Source organism: Castanea sativa, chromosome 6 (genome assembly GCF_040712315.1).
Source record: "Castanea sativa cultivar Marrone di Chiusa Pesio chromosome 6, ASM4071231v1".
Taxonomy (NCBI): Eukaryota; Viridiplantae; Streptophyta; class Magnoliopsida; order Fagales; family Fagaceae; genus Castanea; species Castanea sativa.
In genome coordinates this window covers 23,768,818-23,788,119 of record NC_134018.1, presented here as the reverse complement: position 1 = coordinate 23,788,119, position 19,302 = coordinate 23,768,818, and the positions used below count along the sequence as shown (strand labels likewise).

At 35.9% G+C, this 19,302-nt stretch overlaps 2 protein-coding genes and 1 pseudogene across 2 annotated transcripts; all 3 read left to right on the top strand.

Annotated features, from left to right (window-relative positions):
• The first annotated feature begins 3,442 nt into the window (after positions 1 to 3,442).
• On the top strand, positions 3,443 to 3,913 carry LOC142639679 (putative mitochondrial protein AtMg00310). The gene has a single exon (XM_075813825.1). It carries the CDS (start codon positions 3,443 to 3,445, stop codon positions 3,911 to 3,913), a length of 471 nt encoding a protein of 156 aa, XP_075669940.1.
• Positions 3,914 to 5,232: 1,319 nt separating this feature from the next.
• Positions 5,233 to 8,673, top strand: LOC142639071 (trifunctional UDP-glucose 4,6-dehydratase/UDP-4-keto-6-deoxy-D-glucose 3,5-epimerase/UDP-4-keto-L-rhamnose-reductase RHM1). Its single transcript, XM_075813169.1, has 3 exons — positions 5,233 to 5,451; positions 6,273 to 7,848; positions 7,939 to 8,673. The coding sequence occupies exons 2-3, from the start codon at positions 6,286 to 6,288 to the stop codon at positions 8,380 to 8,382; spliced, it is 2,007 nt and encodes a 668-aa protein (XP_075669284.1). The 5' UTR covers positions 5,233 to 5,451; positions 6,273 to 6,285; the 3' UTR covers positions 8,383 to 8,673.
• Positions 8,674 to 8,985: 312 nt separating this feature from the next.
• LOC142639678 (zinc finger BED domain-containing protein RICESLEEPER 2-like) lies at positions 8,986 to 12,732 on the top strand (annotated as a pseudogene).
• The last annotated feature ends 6,570 nt before the right edge of the window (positions 12,733 to 19,302 follow it).

The window sequence follows — 19,302 nt, the reverse complement described above, 5'->3', positions numbered from 1 at the left end:
TGAGAAACAGGGGTCAATGGATCACACAGCAAAGATTAAAACCTAATCAGAGTGTGCTTGCTCTGATACTACTTGATAGGCCAAAAATGTATTGACCCCTTGTGATGAATTAATTGATTAATTACCTATTATCACAACAATCGGTTACAAGTAAAGGAATCCTAGTACCTTATACCAACCTACCGTTGAATCCTTACCCTAATACCTAATTGGACTTGTTGATGGGGATTTGGAGAAAGACATATTTGTCCTTTGATTTGATTTTGTCATGCGTGATATAGAGAGAGCCTTTGTGTGTGAGAAACGTTAATGTTAGGACTCTTAACATACCAATTTTTCATTAAATTGGTCACTACATGTGTCACTAATTTTTGACACATATCAATATGCAGCAAGTACGGCAACTCCTTCCCCATTTGTAAATTCTAACAATTATAGCATCTTGTATTAAAAATTATCTTAATTAAATAAATAATATAAAAACGGTGTGAATTGTTGTGTGCCCCACTTCGATTATATTGCCAACTAACAGGTAAGGCTGAATCACATACGGGTTTTGAGGAGAGATTAAATGAGTCCAACGTGGAGGTAGTGATGGGAGAATATGAGATGGGTGGGCTTTCTCAAAATTCAACAACTGTTGTTGATAAGCCCACGGATGACTTTGGGACATCTTCTACAATGCCTAAACCTACATGGACCCATATTAATAGGATGGATTTTGGGCTTGGGGGTTTAGCTAGAGCAATTACATTACCATCACTTGGGAAGAGGGATGTAAGGGAGACCAACAATGGACAAACTGAAGAACATGAGACCAAGAGAGGAAGGGTACTCAATGAGGGAGATAATGTTGCTGATATATCGGTGGGGGTGGACAGCCACCCTTGCAGGAAGCAATGAGGCTGATAAGTTGGAGCTGTCAAGGGTCTGGGAACCATTGGACAGGTAGAAGCCTTCGCAAGATTGTGAGGGAACAAGCTCCCACAGTCTGTTTTCTTATGGAGACAAGACTGGACAAGGATGGATTTGAGAATCTGTATAATAATTTGCCTTTCCAAAATAAGATTATTGTTAAGCATCCTAATGTTGGGGGAGGATTAGCTTTTTTATGGAAGAATACTATTAATTTGGAGATTATTAATTATACTGCAAACCATGTTTTAGCAGTGGTAAATGAGGAGGATGGGTGCAGATGGTCCTTGACTTGTTTTTATGGATGGCTGGAGGCACAATAGAAAGAAAGATCTTGGAGGTTATTGGAACATTTGAAGACCTTTGTGGAGGGACCTTGGATGGTTATAGGGGACTTTAATGCTTTTTTTACATGCTTCGGAAAAGAAAAGCAGAAGACCACCACAAACTTCATAGGTTGATGCATTTAGGGAAGCTTTGGAGTCTTGCCAACTTCAAGACCTTGGCTTTAAGGGTTATCCATTTACATGGAATAACAAGAGACTGGGGGAAGCAAATACAAAAATTAGGCTGGAAAAAGGTGTGGCCAATGAAGCTTGGAGAAGGAAATTCCCATTGAGCAGAATTACACACTTATTAGCACATGCATCGGATCATTTACCATTGTTGTTGTAGGTACAATCTTTTAATCATCAAAGGTAGAGAAGGGAGAAAAGCTTCAAGTTTGAGGAGTCTTGGCTGTTACAAGCTAAATGTGAGGCCATGGTGAAATAAGCATGGGTAAGAGACACTATTTCTACACACGGCCTTGAGCCCATAAAGCAAAAAATCCAAATGTGTGGAGCAAAATTATTGAGATGGGGCTCGGTATGGACTGATCCGGATGTTGAAGCTATCAAAGACACTTAAAAAAAATTGGACCGATTGAATGAAGAAGAATTATCAGAATCCAGCAAGGCCGAGTATTTGGATTTGAGCAAAAAGATGGATGAACTTCTCCAAAAACAAGAAATTTATTGGGCCCAACGGTCTAAAGTTTCTTGGTTGAAGCATGGTGATAAAAATACAAAAAAATTTCACTCCAAAGCTACACAAAGAAGAAGGAAGAATCACGTTAGGGGTATTAAAAATGCTCAAGGGTAGTGGGTTGAGGAAATAGAAGACGTGGTGGAGGTAGCTTCAGATTATTTTCACACTCTATTTCATGCAAGAGCTAGGGATCAGATGGAGGAATACTTGAATGCTGTTCAAATAAGGGTGACTAAAGATATGAAGGTGGTCTTATCTAGTGAATTCATTGTTGAAGAAGTTAGAAAGGCTCTAGGACCTGACAGTATGAATGCCTTTTTCTATCAAAAATTTTGGCACATAGTGGGTGATGATGTTGTTTTTGCTGTGTTGGATTTTTTAAATAATGAGAATATGTTACCTGAGATAAATCACATAAATCCTGTTCTTATTCCTAAAGTGAAAGTTCCAGAAAAAATGTCTGATTTTAGGCCAATAAGTCTATGTAATGTGATTTATAAGATATTTCCAAGGTGTTGGCAAACAGATTAAAACAGGTGCTTCCACATATTATCTCGCCCACACAAAGTGCTTTTGTACTAGGAAGATTAATTACAGACAATGTTTTGGTGGCCTATGAGACACTACATACAATGCATGCTAGGAAGAAGGGCACGAAAAGTACCTTGGCATTGAAGTTAGATATCAGCAAGGCTTATGACCGGGTGGAATGACAATTCCTTTAGGGAATTATGGAGAAAATGGGCTTCCCTACACAATGGATAGAAAATGTGATGAGTTGTGTTACCACACCATCCTTCTCTATTTTGGTGAATGGGAAACCTTATGGTATGATATATCCTTCACAAGGAATACGCCAAGGAGACCCACTGTCACCATACCTTTTTCTGTTATGTACAGAAGGCTTTACAGCCTTATTGGCAAAAGCAGAACTGGAAGGGAGGATAAAAGGAGTTTCTATTTGTAGAGGAGCACCCAAAGTTGCTAACTTATTGTTTGCAAATGATTCTCTATTGTTTTGTCAGGTTATATAGAATGAAGGGAGGCCATTGTGGAGATTCTCCAAACATATGCAAATGCTTCAGGCTAGAGCATAAATTTAGAGAAGTCTTCTGTTTATTTCAGCACTAACACAGCAAGAGTTCAAAAGCAGTAGATATTGCACATTTTGGGTGTCAAGGAAGTGATGAAATTTGAGTCTTACTTAGGGTTGCCAACCTTGATTGGAAGGGCTAAGTACCATACCTTTTCTTATTTAAAAGACAGAATATGAAAGAAGCTGTAAGGATGGAAAGGAATGCTATTGTCTAGAGCTGGGAAAGAAATTCTTATCAAGGCAGTTGCTCAATCTATATCGACATATACTATGAGTGTTTTCCAACTTCTTATGAAATTATGTGATGAACTAGATTCTTTATGTGCCAAATTTTGGTGGGGTCAAGTAGGCAATGAAAGGAAAATTCATTGGACTAATTAGGACAAACTTTCAACTTCAAAGATGGAGGATGGCATGGGATTTTGGAATTTGAGAAATTTTAATTTAGCAATGTTGGCTAAACAAGGTTGGAGAATGATTCAAGGCAATGACTCATTGTTATACAAGTGTTTCAAAGGAAGGTATTTTCCTAGGTCCTCTTTTCTTGATGCTAAAGAATCTCTTGGATGTTCTTATGTGTGGAGAAGTTTGTTGGCTGCACTTCCTATTCTTAGGTCAGGTTATTGTTGGAGGGTGGGCAATGGATCTTCAATAAGTGTGCTAGGGGATAAATGGATACCCAATCATCCCACAAACAAAGTTCTTCATCCAATTAATGAGCTGGCTGATGAGATGGCTGTTTCAGAATTAATTGATTCAAAGTTGCATGTGTGGAGAAGTGGTACGATCATGTCATTGTTCCATAAAGAAGATGCTGATGCAATTACCAAGATTCCTCTTAGCAGAAGGGTTGTTCCAGATTCAATCAGTTAGCTGCACATTAAAAATGGAAGTTTACTGTCAAGTCTGCATATATGGTAGCAAGAAGACTGCGAGGCAATGGGAATCGGGCTGAATCTTCAGGAGGCTGTGCTGGGAAAACTATTTGGTCAGTCTTGTGGAACCTATGTATACCAACTAAAATTAAAAATTTTGGGTGGAGGGCATGCAATGATATTCTACCTACAAAGATCAATTTAGTAAAGGGAAGAATTATTAATGAAGACAAATGCCATATTTGTACCAGGGATGAGGAATCAGCAATCCACGTTTTATGGGACTGTGCTGCGGTGACAGATGTGTGGGCTGGAAGCATACTGAAATTGCAAAAGGGAGTTTCTAGTTTCCGAGATGTAATGCAACTGATGGAGAATCTGGTGACTAGGCTTTCCACTGAAAAATTGGAGCTGTTTTGAGTTCAATGTTGGCTCATATGGAACCAACGTAATTGTGTATTGTATGGAGGGCAGTTGAAGAACCCGACTAGTCTTAACAAGAGAGCAGAGGAATTCTTGGAGGAGTTTAAGCACGCTCAAGTGCATTTAACAGTGAGTCCGATGGAGTAACAAAGTACTGAAGTCTGGCAGCCACCTCCACCAATGGTTTACAAGTTAAACTTTGATGTAGTAATATTTTTAGGGATGGAGAAATCTGGTATAGGAGCAATAATTCGAAATGAGAAGGGCAAAGTCATGGCTAGTATGTTTGCTATTGGGTCGAAGGTGGATACAAGTGAGGAAACTGAACTTTTCGCGTGCAGAAGATCTCTTGAATTCGCTGTGGATGTTGGTTTCACTAGACTAATGATAGAGGTAGATAATACCAATGTTATGCAAGCTATTTCTTCAACTGTGGCTAATTATTCATTTCTAGGCAATGTGGTTGATGATATTCGCCATTTGATGGCTGGGTTACAGTGGGCTAAAACTAGTAAGATTAGGAGGGGAGGTAATAAGGTAGCGCATATTCTTGCTCAACATACTAGAAATTTAGAATATGATTTGTAGTGGTTAGAGGACTCTCGCCCACCAACTTCGGAAGCCTTATGTCAAGATTTGTTATTATTATGATTACATGAATGAAGTTTCTTTATTATTATGATTAAATGAATGAAGTTTCTAAAAAAAAAAAAAAAAAAAAAAAAAGAGGTGTGATGTTGGTTTTGTTTCGTACAGTAGACTCTGGACATGCGAACTAAGGGGGAGGGGGATCCCAAAAAGAAAAGAAAAGTAAAAGTCCCAGAAAAAGGGGCCCCACAAACCGTGTGAAGGCGTAATATGAAAAGGGAGGGAGGGCATTTCAGTGATTGGAGCAGGTGTAATGGCTCGCCTTAACTGTCTCAGCAATGATTTACATATTAGCGACAGCATATATATATACCTCACCTCTCCTTCACCTTCCCTCTTTCCCTTGCAAATCTCTGTGAGCTATTTATTTAAACTCTTGCTTGTCAGAAAATTTCATTCTCTCCCTTTTTCTCTCTCTGGCCTGTTCTTTCCTAAACATAATTGGTCTTGATCTGTAGAAATTTGGTAAGTTAATTTGATCCTCTGTTTTTTTTTTTTTTTTTGAGCACAACTAAATGGATTCTGTATTGTTTGGTGCTATCTGTGATCTGGGTTTTTCTCAGTTTTGTTAGATCTGTGTACAAACAATGTGGAAAATTTTCATGATATTTATTTGCTTGAATTTAATTACAGACATTTGCTTAATGCGATCCGGTTGTTTGATTCTCTCTATCTCCATGGCAATAGAATTGGGATATGGTTGTAGAAATCAGATCTATATGTGGGTTTTGAGAAATCTTTTTAAGTATGGGTTTTGTGAGCAGTGCATGGATCTGGTGATCTGGTGATTGTTTTTGGTTCTGGAGAATGTGTTGGATCTGCTAACTTTAATGAACGTTGTTGTATTATATTTTGGTCTGTTTAGTTGCTTGGAAAGAGAGGAAGCTAAAAAGACTAATTGAAGCCTTACATCACATGCATGTTCTGTTGTTAAGATTCTTAGAGGCTGATGAGAATCGATTTTTTTCAGCAATTAATTATACAAGGTCTAGGGAGGTTTTTTGTGTGCGCGCGCGTGTGTGTGTTGTACATGTAAGAAAATGTGTTATTCCATTTCAGTTTTGGTTACTATGCAACCAAATGGAGATGGGTAGTCTCCTTGCATCTTCAATTTGTGTTATCAATGAAGCTTTCAGTAATTCTTATGTTGGTTATTTTAAAAATGATAGCGGTGCTACTTGTTATGGGATCTATTGCTTTTTTATTTGTATGTTTATTTGCTATAAAACTTTACATGTATCATGGTTCTGAAATGAATATAGTTATTTTTAATGTTTCTTATGTAGACATTGCTTTAAGATGGCTACTTATACCCCTAAGAACATCCTCATCACTGGGGCTGCCGGGTTCATTGCATCCCATGTTGCCAACCGGCTGATCCGTAACTACCCTGACTACAAGATTGTTGTGCTTGACAAGCTTGATTATTGCTCGAATCTGAAAAACCTCCTACCCTCAAAATCATCTCCTAATTTCAAGTTTGTGAAGGGGGATATTGGTAGTGCTGACCTTGTCAACTTCCTCTTAATCACTGAGTCTATTGACACTATAATGCACTTTGCTGCCCAGACCCATGTTGACAACTCATTTGGCAACAGCTTTGAGTTTACCAAGAACAATATCTATGGTACCCACGTCCTTTTGGAAGCCTGCAAGGTCACTGGCCAGATCAGGAGGTTCATCCATGTGAGTACGGATGAGGTCTATGGGGAGACAGATGAGGATGCAGTTGTGGGAAACCATGAGGCTTCTCAACTCCTCCCAACAAACCCATATTCTGCCACAAAAGCTGGAGCAGAAATGCTTGTTATGGCATATGGTAGGTCATATGGGTTACCTGTGATAACAACACGTGGGAATAACGTGTATGGACCCAATCAGTTTCCCGAAAAATTAATTCCAAAGTTCATCCTCTTGGCCATGCAAGGGAAACCTCTTCCAATTCATGGGGATGGTTCTAATGTGAGGAGTTATTTGTATTGTGAGGATGTTGCTGAGGCTTTCGAAGTCATTCTTCATAAGGGAGAGGTTGGTCATGTGTACAATATCGGGACAAAGAAGGAAAGGAGAGTTATTGATGTGGCCAAAGATATATGCAGGCTTTTCTCGATGGACCCAGAGAAAAGCATCAAGTTTGTGGAGAACAGACCATTTAATGACCAGAGGTACTTTCTAGATGATCAGAAGCTGACAATTCTGGGGTGGTCAGAGCAAACTACATGGGACGAGGGGCTGAGGAAGACTATGGAGTGGTATATTAACAATCCTGATTGGTGGGGTGATGTCTCTGGGGCACTGCTTCCTCATCCAAGGATGCTGATGATGCCTGGTGGGATTGAGAGACACTTTGATGGGTCTGAAGAGGGCAAATCTGCATCTTATGTCTCAAATAATACCCGGATGCTGGTTCCACCTTCCAAAAGCATTGGCTCTCCTCGAAAACATTCCCTGAAGTTCTTGATCTATGGTAGGACTGGTTGGCTTGGTGGTCTGCTTGGGAAGATATGTGAGAAACAAGGGATTTCATTCGAATATGGAAGAGGGCGTCTAGAGGATCGATCATCGCTCTTGGCAGATATTCAGAATGTGAAGCCAACCCATGTTTTCAATGCTGCTGGTGTGACTGGTAGACCCAATGTAGATTGGTGTGAGTCTCACAAAACCGAAACAATTCGTGCAAATGTTGCTGGAACCTTAACCTTAGCAGATGTTTGCCGAGAGCATGGGCTATTGATGATGAATTTTGCTACAGGATGCATATTTGAGTATGATGCTGCACATCCTGAGGGTTCTGGCATTGGCTTTAAAGAGGAAGATAAACCCAATTTCATTGGTTCTTTCTATTCCAAAACCAAGGCTATGGTAATTTATTCATAATCATTGTCTCTATTTCTATATTCTTTATAAGATTATGCATTTGTTCTAACAGGCTCTCTCTGATTTTTCAACCAGGTCGAGGAGCTGTTGAAAGAATATGACAATGTCTGCACCCTCAGAGTTCGGATGCCAATATCATCTGACCTAAGTAACCCACGGAACTTCATAACCAAGATTTCTCGTTACAACAAAGTCGTTAACATTCCAAACAGCATGACCATCTTGGATGAGCTTCTTCCCATTTCAGTTGAGATGGCGAAGCGGAACTTGAGGGGTATATGGAACTTCACAAACCCTGGGGTTGTGAGCCATAACGAGATTCTGGAGATGTACAAGCAATACATTGACCCCAACTTCAAGTGGGCTAACTTCACACTTGAGGAGCAAGCCAAGGTGATAGTGGCCCCTCGAAGCAACAATGAGCTGGATGCGTCAAAGTTGAAGAAAGAGTTCCCCGAGTTGCTATCTATCAAGGAGTCCCTGATTAAGTACGTATTCGAACCAAACAAGAAAAACTAAGCAGAATAATAAGCAGTTTTGAGCGGTAGACCTCAGTATTGACTTCTGCAGTTTGAACTAGGCTTCATTTTTCAGCTTTCTTCCCTATAAAACGTTGATTATTCCCCCCAATTATTATTCATTGTTAGCTTCATATCATAATATTTTCTACTGTTCTAGGAGGTCGTGAGGATAATTCTATTAGTTATGGATCTTTTATTTTTGACTTTCCCGTTTGTATTTCAGTTTGCTTGGTAAAAGAACATTCTGGTCAATAGCTTCTTTATAATGGACGTGATCTACTACAAACAAGCCTGAAAGTGTATTAAATTTGCAGTCTATGTTATGAAATATGTGTGGCCTTTAATTCTTTAATTACTCAACTTTTTTTGTATCCATTCAATAAAATTAGGCTTGTATTCTTATGGTACTCAGAATATCCAGAAGAAAGTCAATGAAAGTGTTATCTACTCTTTTACTTGTCTAATAATTAAAGGGTTGCAAAGAGGCAATCTCTCTCTCTCCCCCCCCCCCCCCCCTTTTTTTTTTTTTTTTTTTTTTTCGGAGGAAGAACACTGCTTAGCTTATATTATATTAAAAAGGCCGAATCAGCCTAAAGTACAAATGACAATTGATTACTCAATTCTCCACATTCATTCTCACTTCTCAGTACCTGGTCCCCTCACCTGCGCTAAGAGATTAAGTTACTATATTTTGAGCGTACCTCTCTCTCGGTTCTCGGCTAATGCCTGTACGAAGTTCCATCTTTTTTTAAGTATGAAAATGTTTTCTCCATTTTTTTTTTTTTTTCTGATCGGTAGTGGTGGCAACTTTTATTTATATTCATCAACCTATTCATAACCCACTTCATTTAGATAAGTCTTAATTCAACTCATTTGAATATTTTGGTTAAATGGGTGAAGACTCGTTAGGTTATTTAATTAAACAGGTCTAAATGAATAAACTCACTAATACCAACTAAATCTATCTAAAATCTAGAATTTAAATAAATAACATAAACTCTAAATATCTAAACCAAAAAATTCGGCAAGCTCTCAAACTCACTCTCCTTAACGTTAAAATACATTCTTTCTCTTAGATTTTTTTCAATAACCAAACAGGTAAGAGCTTCAAATTAAGGAAAATTTAAAGAGAGATGGAAGGTACTTGAAGAGCAGATTTGAGGTCAGACTTCGACGGTGGCGTAGAAGTGAGAAGGCATTGTTGAAGGTCATTTCTATTCGTATCTCTCCCACTTTCCCTCTCAGAAACTTGTTGAATGCCATATTAGAGTGCAACATGAACTAGGATTCCAATCTTCACATCAGATTTCTCAAGCAAGTCACTCAATTCTTGGGTTGAGTTCTAAATTAAAGTTTTCGAGAATTTTGGGTTTGGGGTTTTCAGAGACCAAAAACAATATTCAGGTTTTTGCTGTAATTTCTTGTGTAGACAAAGGGAAAGGCTAAGTCAGGTCAAGTGATGAGTTTGTAGATTCTTAGAAACAAAAATTGTCTACTGCCCTTTTATTTCAAGTAATCTCTTTCATAAATTGCTCTTTCACTCTTTGTTGCTATATAATTCTTGTTTATAGGTTTTTGTATGTCTTTTTTCTTTTTTGGGTGTTTGATGATTTGCATCTATCCTCTTTTACTTTTTGGCTTCTGTTCAAATTGTTACCTATATTTTTTCCTGTTGTGATTTTGGTTGATTTGAAATATATATTTGTAGAAATTGTCATTTTGATTGTCTTGTCTTTTTAAGGTGAACCATGTTTGTATCGAGGGGATGGATGAATTTGAACAAATAGATTCAAGTGTTAGCAAAAGAAGTAGGGGTAGGACTTTTGAAGTGTGGAATGATTTTGAAATATTACCTTTATATGAAGATGGCCATCGAAAATTCAAGTGTACAAAATCTACTAATATTTTAACGGCAGATAAGGAGAATGGGACTTGTAATTTACACCATCATGCTAAGAAATGTTATCAAAAAAATGATAGTGAGCCTTATCATCCTCCCCTTGATCAAGATATGTATCGTGAAAAGATTGCAATGATAATTATTAAGCATAATTATTCATTTTCATTTGTGGAGCATGAGATTAATAGAGAGATTCATATCCTTTTAAATCCTAATGTTAAGCCAATATCTAGGACTACAACGAAGTCAGATGTTTTGAAAATCTATAAGAGAGAAAAAGAAAATCTTAAATGTGCTTTAGAGTTAGTCCTGAGCAGGATTTGCTTAACATAAGATTTGTGGAAGTCTTCCACAACGGATGAGTACATGGTTCTCACTGCACACTACATTGATGCAAATTGGGAGTTGTAAATGAGGGTTTTATGTTTTTCTCATATGCCACCTCCTCCTAGTGGTAAGATTTTGGCAAAGAGATTATTTAACATTCTAAAAGAATGGGGCATTAAGAAAAAAGTATTTAAAATCACTTTACACAATGCTTCTTACAATGATACCTTGGTAAATAGTTTGAAGAAAAACCCTTCTTTTAGATCATCTTTTCCTTGTAGTGGTGAGTTCTTTCGTGTTCGTTGTGGTGCTCATATTTTAAACCCTATTATACAAGAAGGTTTGAAAATTATAGAGCAAGATGTGCACAACATATGTGAAAGTGTTAAATATGTGAGAGGCAATGATATGAGGAAGTTAAGATTTGCTGAATGTCTTCAAGAACTCCCTACTCTAACTAGTAAGAAAGTGTGACAAGCTATGCCAACAAGATGGAACTCGACATATTTAATGATTGAGACTGGTCTTACATTTCAGGATGCATTTCACAATTTGAGTATTATTGATGGAAGCTTTCGCACTTGTCCCTTAGATGATGAATGGGATAAGGCCTGGAAGATAACAAAGTTTGTGAAGCTATTTTATGACATCACCACTCTCTTTTCAGGCACTTAACACCCTACTTCCAACTTATACTTTCATGGTGTATGGAAAATTCATTTGTGTATTTTAGAAGAGATGGAAGATGATGATATCATAATTAGTGACATGGAAAAAATCATAAAAGAAAATTTTGACAAATACTGGGATTGTTTCAGCATTATGCTATCATTTGTTGTAATTTTAGATCCCCAGTATAAGTTGCAGTTTGTGGAGTTTAGTTAGATGACTTTATGGCACTAATGGGACAAAAACGGTGATGGATCTTAGTGGCAAATTATATTCCCTTTTTGATGGATATTTACGTGCCACTAATTATGAAGTACACAATATGGCTGAAAATGCATCTAGTAGTGGGGCTAATGAGAAGGTGAGAGATTGGATTCTAACGGGAGACAATCTGAGATTGAGGAAATTGGATTTTGTGGATTGGTGCATTATGTGCCGTCATTGTGGAGAGACGGTAGATCACTTACTTCTTCATTGTGAGGTGGCCTATCGGTTATGGAGCTTTGTTTTCATAACTTTCGGCCTGGCTTGGGTGATGCCTAGATCGATTCCAGACTTGCTTTTTGGATGGTGGAATTGGCTGGGGAAGCATTCGTCTCAGATTTGGAATTTAGTCCCGTTGTGCATCCTTTGGTGTATTTGGAAGGAGCGGAATCGGAGGACTTTTGAGGATTTAGATTGCTCTAGTGATCAGTTGCTTGCTTCTTTTAGTGGATCTCTTTTTGATTGGTCTCGGGCGTGGGGACTCACGTCTAGTGATTCCCTCATTTCTTTTCTCTACTCCCTTTTCCTTTTGTAATTTCTTTGTTGTTTGGTTTTCTCTCTTGTTTCTCTTTGTTTTTTCTTCTTGTATTTTCTGGGTTGCTCTGTGTTTTTCAGGCATAGAGTAGCCGTTCGTTTATATATAATTCTTACTTATAAAAAAAAATTAATGAGAAGGTGAGAGATGCTGATATTGCTGGTTTTGATACTTTTGAGAGTTAAATTTTTGGTTCAATCGATAGTAAGTCACAATTAGATGTGTACTTGGAGGAGACCCGGTTCGACCATAACACTCATATGGACTAGGATATTCTTCAATATTGGGAATCAAATTGTAGTCACTTTCTAGAAGTTTCACTATTGGATTGTGACATTATGAGTATTCCTATCACTATTGTTGCCTTAGAGTCTGTTTAGTGTTGGTGGTCAAATTCTCGTTAAGTATTTTAGTTGTTTATTGCGACAAAATGCAGAGGTTTCGTTATGTTCCCGCAGCTAGTTTTTTGTGGGCAGGGTAAATCTCTTTTTCATCTACTTGTAATTTTTATTAAATTATGCATTCTCTCTTTTTATATTTACTTACTAGTTTGTTACTTTGCTAGTTACTCTGATCATGATGAGGAGCACCTTGCGGAGGATTTTGAACACCTATGCAATTCTGGACACGTTACATATAATGAGGAGGTTTAGGTAATTTTAATAATTCCAGATCAATTAGTTCTAATATAATGCCAAGTATTTTTTCTAGACTATTTGTTGTTTTTAATTTATTTCTTAGTTTTCTTATTCTTGTATTGCATTTGGATTTGGCTGAAATATATGTTATAAGAGCTTGTGGATTTGTTCACTAGTGATATTAATCAATATATATTAATGGTATTTGATCCATAATCCTATTTTTATAATCTATGGCAATTAGGTGGGTACAAATCAAAAGTATGATTGTTCTTTGAATGGCTTTAGAAGTAGATTGTTCATAGCCTAAGAAATTTAACAAGGATAGATTAGGAGATGATAGTGAAGTTCTGGTGCTCTTCAATATGAAAGTGTCCTTTACTCAAGGTGAACCCTATAATTGTTAAATTGGGTGGTAAGTTATAAATGATGTCATTAGTTGGGGGAAATACTTACAATGACTAACAGTTTGTTTTTGAGCTACATTTGTTCAATTCTTAGTAATGATTTATATGTGCATTAACTTTTAAAGAGAAAGTTGGACCACATGATGAATATATTTAAATTTATTACTATATCTTCATGTGGTGGAAGATTATAAGGCAGGAATCATATCAGTAGGGATTGGTGGTGCAAGATCTAAAATTGTGCCTTTGTGGTGCAGGGAGTTGATAGTTTTTTTTTAGTCGTATAGCCAATTGATGAAGATATTGGAACATTGGACATAAGTAGAAACTTTATGCTGCATCAGTTCCAAAATGAATTTCTTTTGTTACTAAATTTCAGTTTCAAGCTTTAGTGACTTAAGATAATTTGTTCACTATTGAGTTATAAAGTTTAAGCACTTACATACTTAATAAATGAGATGCTAAAAAATTAAACTTTAGTCCTTTAACTCATGTTCAAATAGCTAGCAGAGCAATGATAAAAACTGTTTTGGTGAATTTACTTGCTACAATGAGTTGCAGATTTATTAAGGTCGTTTTTTGGTTGATTGAGGATGTTAAAAGCCATTTATCAGAGATTTTAGTGGTACACTTCTCATAAGTTTTTATTATGATTTTTTTTTTTATGTTCAATTAGTTTGTTTCATTATTGAGCTAAGTTGGAAATAGAAACGTCTAGTGCACAACTCTGTTTCTGCAGAGTAAAGGTTTTAAAATTCATAATAGATATGTCTAGTTGTTAGTGCATTTTTGCAGGAATGTGAAAAAACAACTCTAGTCTCTTGTTCAGCTGTTAGTTCACCTCTTTTCTCCTCCCTTTTTAGATTAGTGCAGAGGACTCTCTTAATGCAACAAATTGGTGACCTTTTGGAACTATGAACTGAATTGTGCTCTCTTCATTACCAAATGTAGATGATATTTAATCCTTTGGACTTTTTTATTTACAAATGTAATTTTTAATATAGTTCTGCTCTATAGGATGGAAAGGGGTTTTCTATTCATTGTTTTTTTCTTCTCAATCTTGTTCTCAATCAGATGTATATTTATATCTTATTTTTAATATAGTTCTTTCAGAATTGTGCTCTTTTTAGTAATTATTTGTCTTATTTTTGAGCATTCAGCTGCTTATAATCAACCTGAGGTATATTCTTGTAGTCTTTTAGACCTTTACTTATTTTCAATTTCTCTCTCTTGGGTATATTCGTATGTGTGTTATTCCTTTGGTGCTATGCTCTGTACATACAGAAGCAAAAGTTTCTAATTGGTCTCATTCAGACGGTTCTAGTTTAAAATTACTTGTTATGTTTCTTCCTCCTTCATTTTGATTTAGTGCTGTTTCAATGGTCTACAAGTCATCTTGTTTCAATGGTCTACAAGTTTTTCTTATATTTTAAACACTAGATGATTTTTATAATGATGATTTTTATAATGCTTCCTTAGATGCAACAAATAGAGTTTTATCCTCCCCTGTTTCTGTTAATGTTATCACATCGTTTTCCTTGGAGTGAAGAAATTGATGTTTTGGGCATGATATTGTCTTATCAAGAAATATTACATTGTATTACCAAGAAATTAATTTTTGGACATGATATTGTCTTATAAAAAAAATTGAGATAAAAAAAAAATTGACTTATTGATTTGCCCATTAGGAAAAGGAAAAAAATGATATTTTTTGCTAATCAAATGTTGGTGTCTTGGGAATTTTTGGCTTTTTAGTGTCTTTTGTGTAATCTTGGACATTCTAGGGGTATTTTGGTAATTTTGGATGTCCAAGGGTATATTGATAATTTGGAAGTGTAGGGGTATTTAAGGGTATTTTGGTTTGGAAGTCAATATAGGCTATTCAACTAGTTTAGAGTTATTTGAGTCATATTGGATTAAATTGGTAGGTTACTAATTAAATGGTGTTGGGAAATTTAGACCCCGGTTGATAGAATTAACAAGTTTTAAACCTAAGTTGTTAATTAGATTTATTATAAATAAACCTTGTTAAAATAAACTAATATCAATATCATGCACAACAGAATGGTAAATAAGACAAGATATGATGACCCAAGAAAACCAATGAAACAAACTAGTTTCACAGTAAAAAACTTAGGAGGAAACCTTCAAAAAAAGGAATCCATTATAATGAAGAGAAGTTTCAAATCTAGTACAAAATCTTTGTCCTTAGACTCTACAATCCCCGTAGATGAACATACAGTAGAAACCTTCTACCACTTCAAAACCTTTAAACTCTTCAATATATGAACGCCACCCTTTTGCACGAATCCCAGTACGTGACTAACTCCAGCAACTTAAGAAAATGTTGTTGGTTGCAAAGTTCTTCACTTCATCAACAATGAAGATCAAGAAGTACTTAGTTACAAAACCTTAAGGCATAAAAGACACAATAACTTCTTGTAGAGAGAATAAGACACTCGATCACTTTTTTATATGTTCTCTATGTGCATACCTACTATGACAACCTTTAAAATAAGTCTTATATATGTTTAGGATTGTGAGAAAAGAAATCCTACACAAATATTTCAGCATGGGCCAAAAATCAGATTTGGAAATTTTGATTTCGTAAATCTCGACAGATTCAGCTTCTGTCAAGCTTTTTTCATTAAGTTTCGATAGATACTGTTTTTGTCGAGATATTTGTCGAGCTTTAATGAAAAACTTTTCTTCACTTGTTTCTTGGTTCGATCTTCATGGCTTTAATATTTGACTTGAACTCTTGTTTCTTGAAGTACTAAACCCATCCTAAATCTACCTAATTACAAGTAAAATGCATTTTGTTAAAGGATTAGCCAATTACATAAAATATGTCCTTAACAATCTCACTGTTTGACAATCCGTGACAAAACCACAATAAAACAAATAATCATGAGAGAAGTCTTAAATCACTAAACTCATAACCACTTGTTGTATCACAAAATAAATCTATCCCTACTACAAACTCTTGAAAAACTTTGCAAGAAAAGAGTTCATGGAAAGATAGACTTTCATAACTTGTCTTTCTGAAACACTTAAACAAAACTCATCAAGGCATCATGTGTGAAATAGAAATGAAGATTGCGAACATAAAGAAACATGTGTATAAAGAGAAAAAAGAAACAACACATGTAGAGGTTGGTGAAGATGACATACACCATATATATATATATATATATATATATATATATATATAGCAAAGATAAACACAATGTATGTAAAAATGGTCATAAGACTGATGTACAAGAAGCTAAAAGAAGATCTTAAAACAACAAGGAGGTGAACACTCACCCTTACAAAGGCATGTATTTCTTCCTGTAATATGTAGAATCTTAAAAAGAAACCACATTTTCTCCCCCTTTTTGTCATGATTGACAAAGGGTACAAGAAGTTATTAAACTTCACCCAGGAAACATAAAGATGATCAAAGATGATCAAAGGGGCAAAATGAATCCATAAAAATGTATGAATGTAATGAAACAAGATGTTATGGATGACAAGGTAATAGAAAGATGCAAAACATGTGAAAAACAATGCATGCAAGAGGGTCTCGACAGATCGAGAAGCTGTTGAGATTCTATTGAGAGAAAACCCAGAAATCTCGATGGATCGAGGTTTGTCAAGATCTGTCAAGAAAAGAAAAAAGAAGGGCTCGATAGAAGAGAATCTGTCGAGGATTTGTCGAGAAGCTATCAAGCTTGAAGAAAAGGTGTTTTCAAAGAAAGAAAAAACACATAAAGATGAATACAACAAGCAACTCAAACAGAGATCCAATCAATATATTAAGCTCTCAAAACATCTTTCAACATATATGCAAAGCATTCAGAGATCCAAACACACACACACACACACAACAAGTCTAACCGATTCTATATTTCAAAAAGAAGTTAAGACAGTATAGTGAGCATATATTAACACATGTATTCCTTGTGATGGCCAAATTACATTGTACTTGCACATGTATCAAAAGTAGCAAAAAATTTGCGCGTTGTGTGTGGAAAACATAGCAAGAGTGCATAAGTGTCTCATATTATGACGATTTGAGATATGAGAAAATCAAATACACTCACACATAATCATAACTGCTTGATGGGGACTATCACCTTTAAGGAACATCCTATAATTCCCACATCTCCTAGAAACATGCTTGCAATCATATTTAAAAGCATTTTGATTTGTTTTGCTTTTGATTTTTCTTTGCATATCTTCTTTTTGAACATATAATGCATGGGCACAGAAAAGAGAGAACAAATACCCAATTATGTAAGCCAAAACATCACAATTTTACTATGCCGAAGCACATAGATTTTATTCATAATTGGCGGGTTTTAGTGGTGAGATGGTTATTTATGCATTTCTCTTAGGATTTTCTAGTCATTCCTGTCAAAAAAAGTGATATGAGTATGAGATATAAGAGATTATCTTAATCGTACTCATCACAAACACGAGCCACAAAACTCACTTGCTTAGTTGTGCATTGAGATGCTCATCTAAGCTACAAGAGATACAAAATTTAGAAAACTTTGTTTCAATGGTCATCCAAGGTACATAAGTACTAATATACACAAATATACAATGTTTTTGCATTTTTCTAATTTTTTACTTTTTTAATTTTGAAAACAAAACAAAATAAAAACAAAACAACCAAACAAAAACAGACAAATAATATGAAAGCATGAAAGAAAAATGCAGATGCATGAAAGCATGATTCCAAAAACTAATAAGAAATCAAGCAAGAAATTCCTACTTTAGATAGAAAGAATTAAAGTAGAGGACAGATAGAAAAGACAATTAAGCCTTAGACTCATTTCTCACCCATACAGCACGAGTCTTTGGCCGTGAAGATGAAAATGCATGTGTCCTAGTATGTCTACTAAAGGACATAGAAGATTTAGAATTCTCTTGAAATTGAGTTAAAAAGCTTAAAACTTTTAATAACTCTCCAAAAAAAGATTTAGTTCCTTGAGAGGAAACCTGTGATTGTTTGGACACTTGCTTTTAAGGATACAACTTAAAGCAATTAGGATGAATGTGTCCAAAAAGACCACAATGGTGACAAACATGAGTAGTTTTAGGACTACTAGACTTCCTAGAGTGAGGTCTAACAAAGGGTTTAGAATTAGACAAATCAGTTATGGATTTCTTACCTTTATCACCTTTTTTAGATTGGGACACAAAAACAGTTTTTAATTCAGAAGCCATGGAAGAGGAGGGGCCGGAAGAAACAACATATCCTAAGCCTGTCTTATCAGAACTAGGCTTTTAAGCACTCAATACTTCATCAAGCTTTGCACTAAACATCCTTTCCATTTGAGTTCTAGCTTCACTAAGCTCAACCTCGAGATTCTTAACCTTCTCTTCTAATGAGGTGTTCTCCACAACAAGAGTCTCAACTAACCTTGTAGTCTCGTCTAGTTTGACTAACAGTTCAGCTCTTTTAATTTTTACCTCATTAAGCTCTTTTCTATAAAGATGAGAAGTCTTTTCAGATTTTATAAATTTAATGCATAGCTTATCATAGGCTTCCTGAAGGGTTAACTTCTTTGGTACTTCATCATCAGAAGAATCCTCATTGTCACTAGCACTTTCCATAATCACCTTATCGGTTGTGGCAGCAAAACCCATAAAGTGACCACATTCATCCACATACTCATCAGAATTCTCAGTATTACTCTAGGTAGCAACCAACCCTTTATCTTTTGACTTCTTGGTCTTTTCCTTCATAAGATAATTTGGGCACTCTATTCTCATATGACCAAAACCTTTGCATTCATGGCATTGGATGGTGGGTTTTTCATTCTTGCCCTTCCTAGAGGATTTAGATTTCCTAAGAGGTTTGTCCTTATCATTTTTCCTATATTAAAGAAGCTTGATAATCTCATTAGCTATAAAGGTTAATCCTCATTCTCACCATCATCTTCATTTTCATCTTCCCTTTCATCTTTATCTTTAGAGTCATCAATCTCTTCCTCTATATCCTTAAAAACCAAGTTTCTACTTATTCCACATTTTCCCATTAAACCTAATCTCATCTCATAGGTTTGAAGGTTCCCTACAAGCTCAGTTAAAGGAATTTGATCAATGTCCTTCACTTCTTCAATGACAGTGATCTTGGCATGGAATCTTTCAAGTAAGGACCTAAGGATTTTCCTAACAATTT

What these genes read in the sequence shown, in the direction of transcription:
- LOC142639679 (XM_075813825.1), top strand. Translation starts at nt 3,443, where the DNA reads ATGGAGGATGGCATGGGATTTTGGAATTTGAGAAATTTTAATTTAGCA.
- LOC142639071 (XM_075813169.1), top strand. Translation starts at nt 6,286, where the DNA reads ATGGCTACTTATACCCCTAAGAACATCCTCATCACTGGGGCTGCCGGG. An exon ending in ATTCCAAAACCAAGGCTATG is followed by an intron (nt 7,849 to 7,938) that starts GTAATTTATTCA and finishes TTTTTCAACCAG; the next exon opens with GTCGAGGAGCTGTTGAAAGA.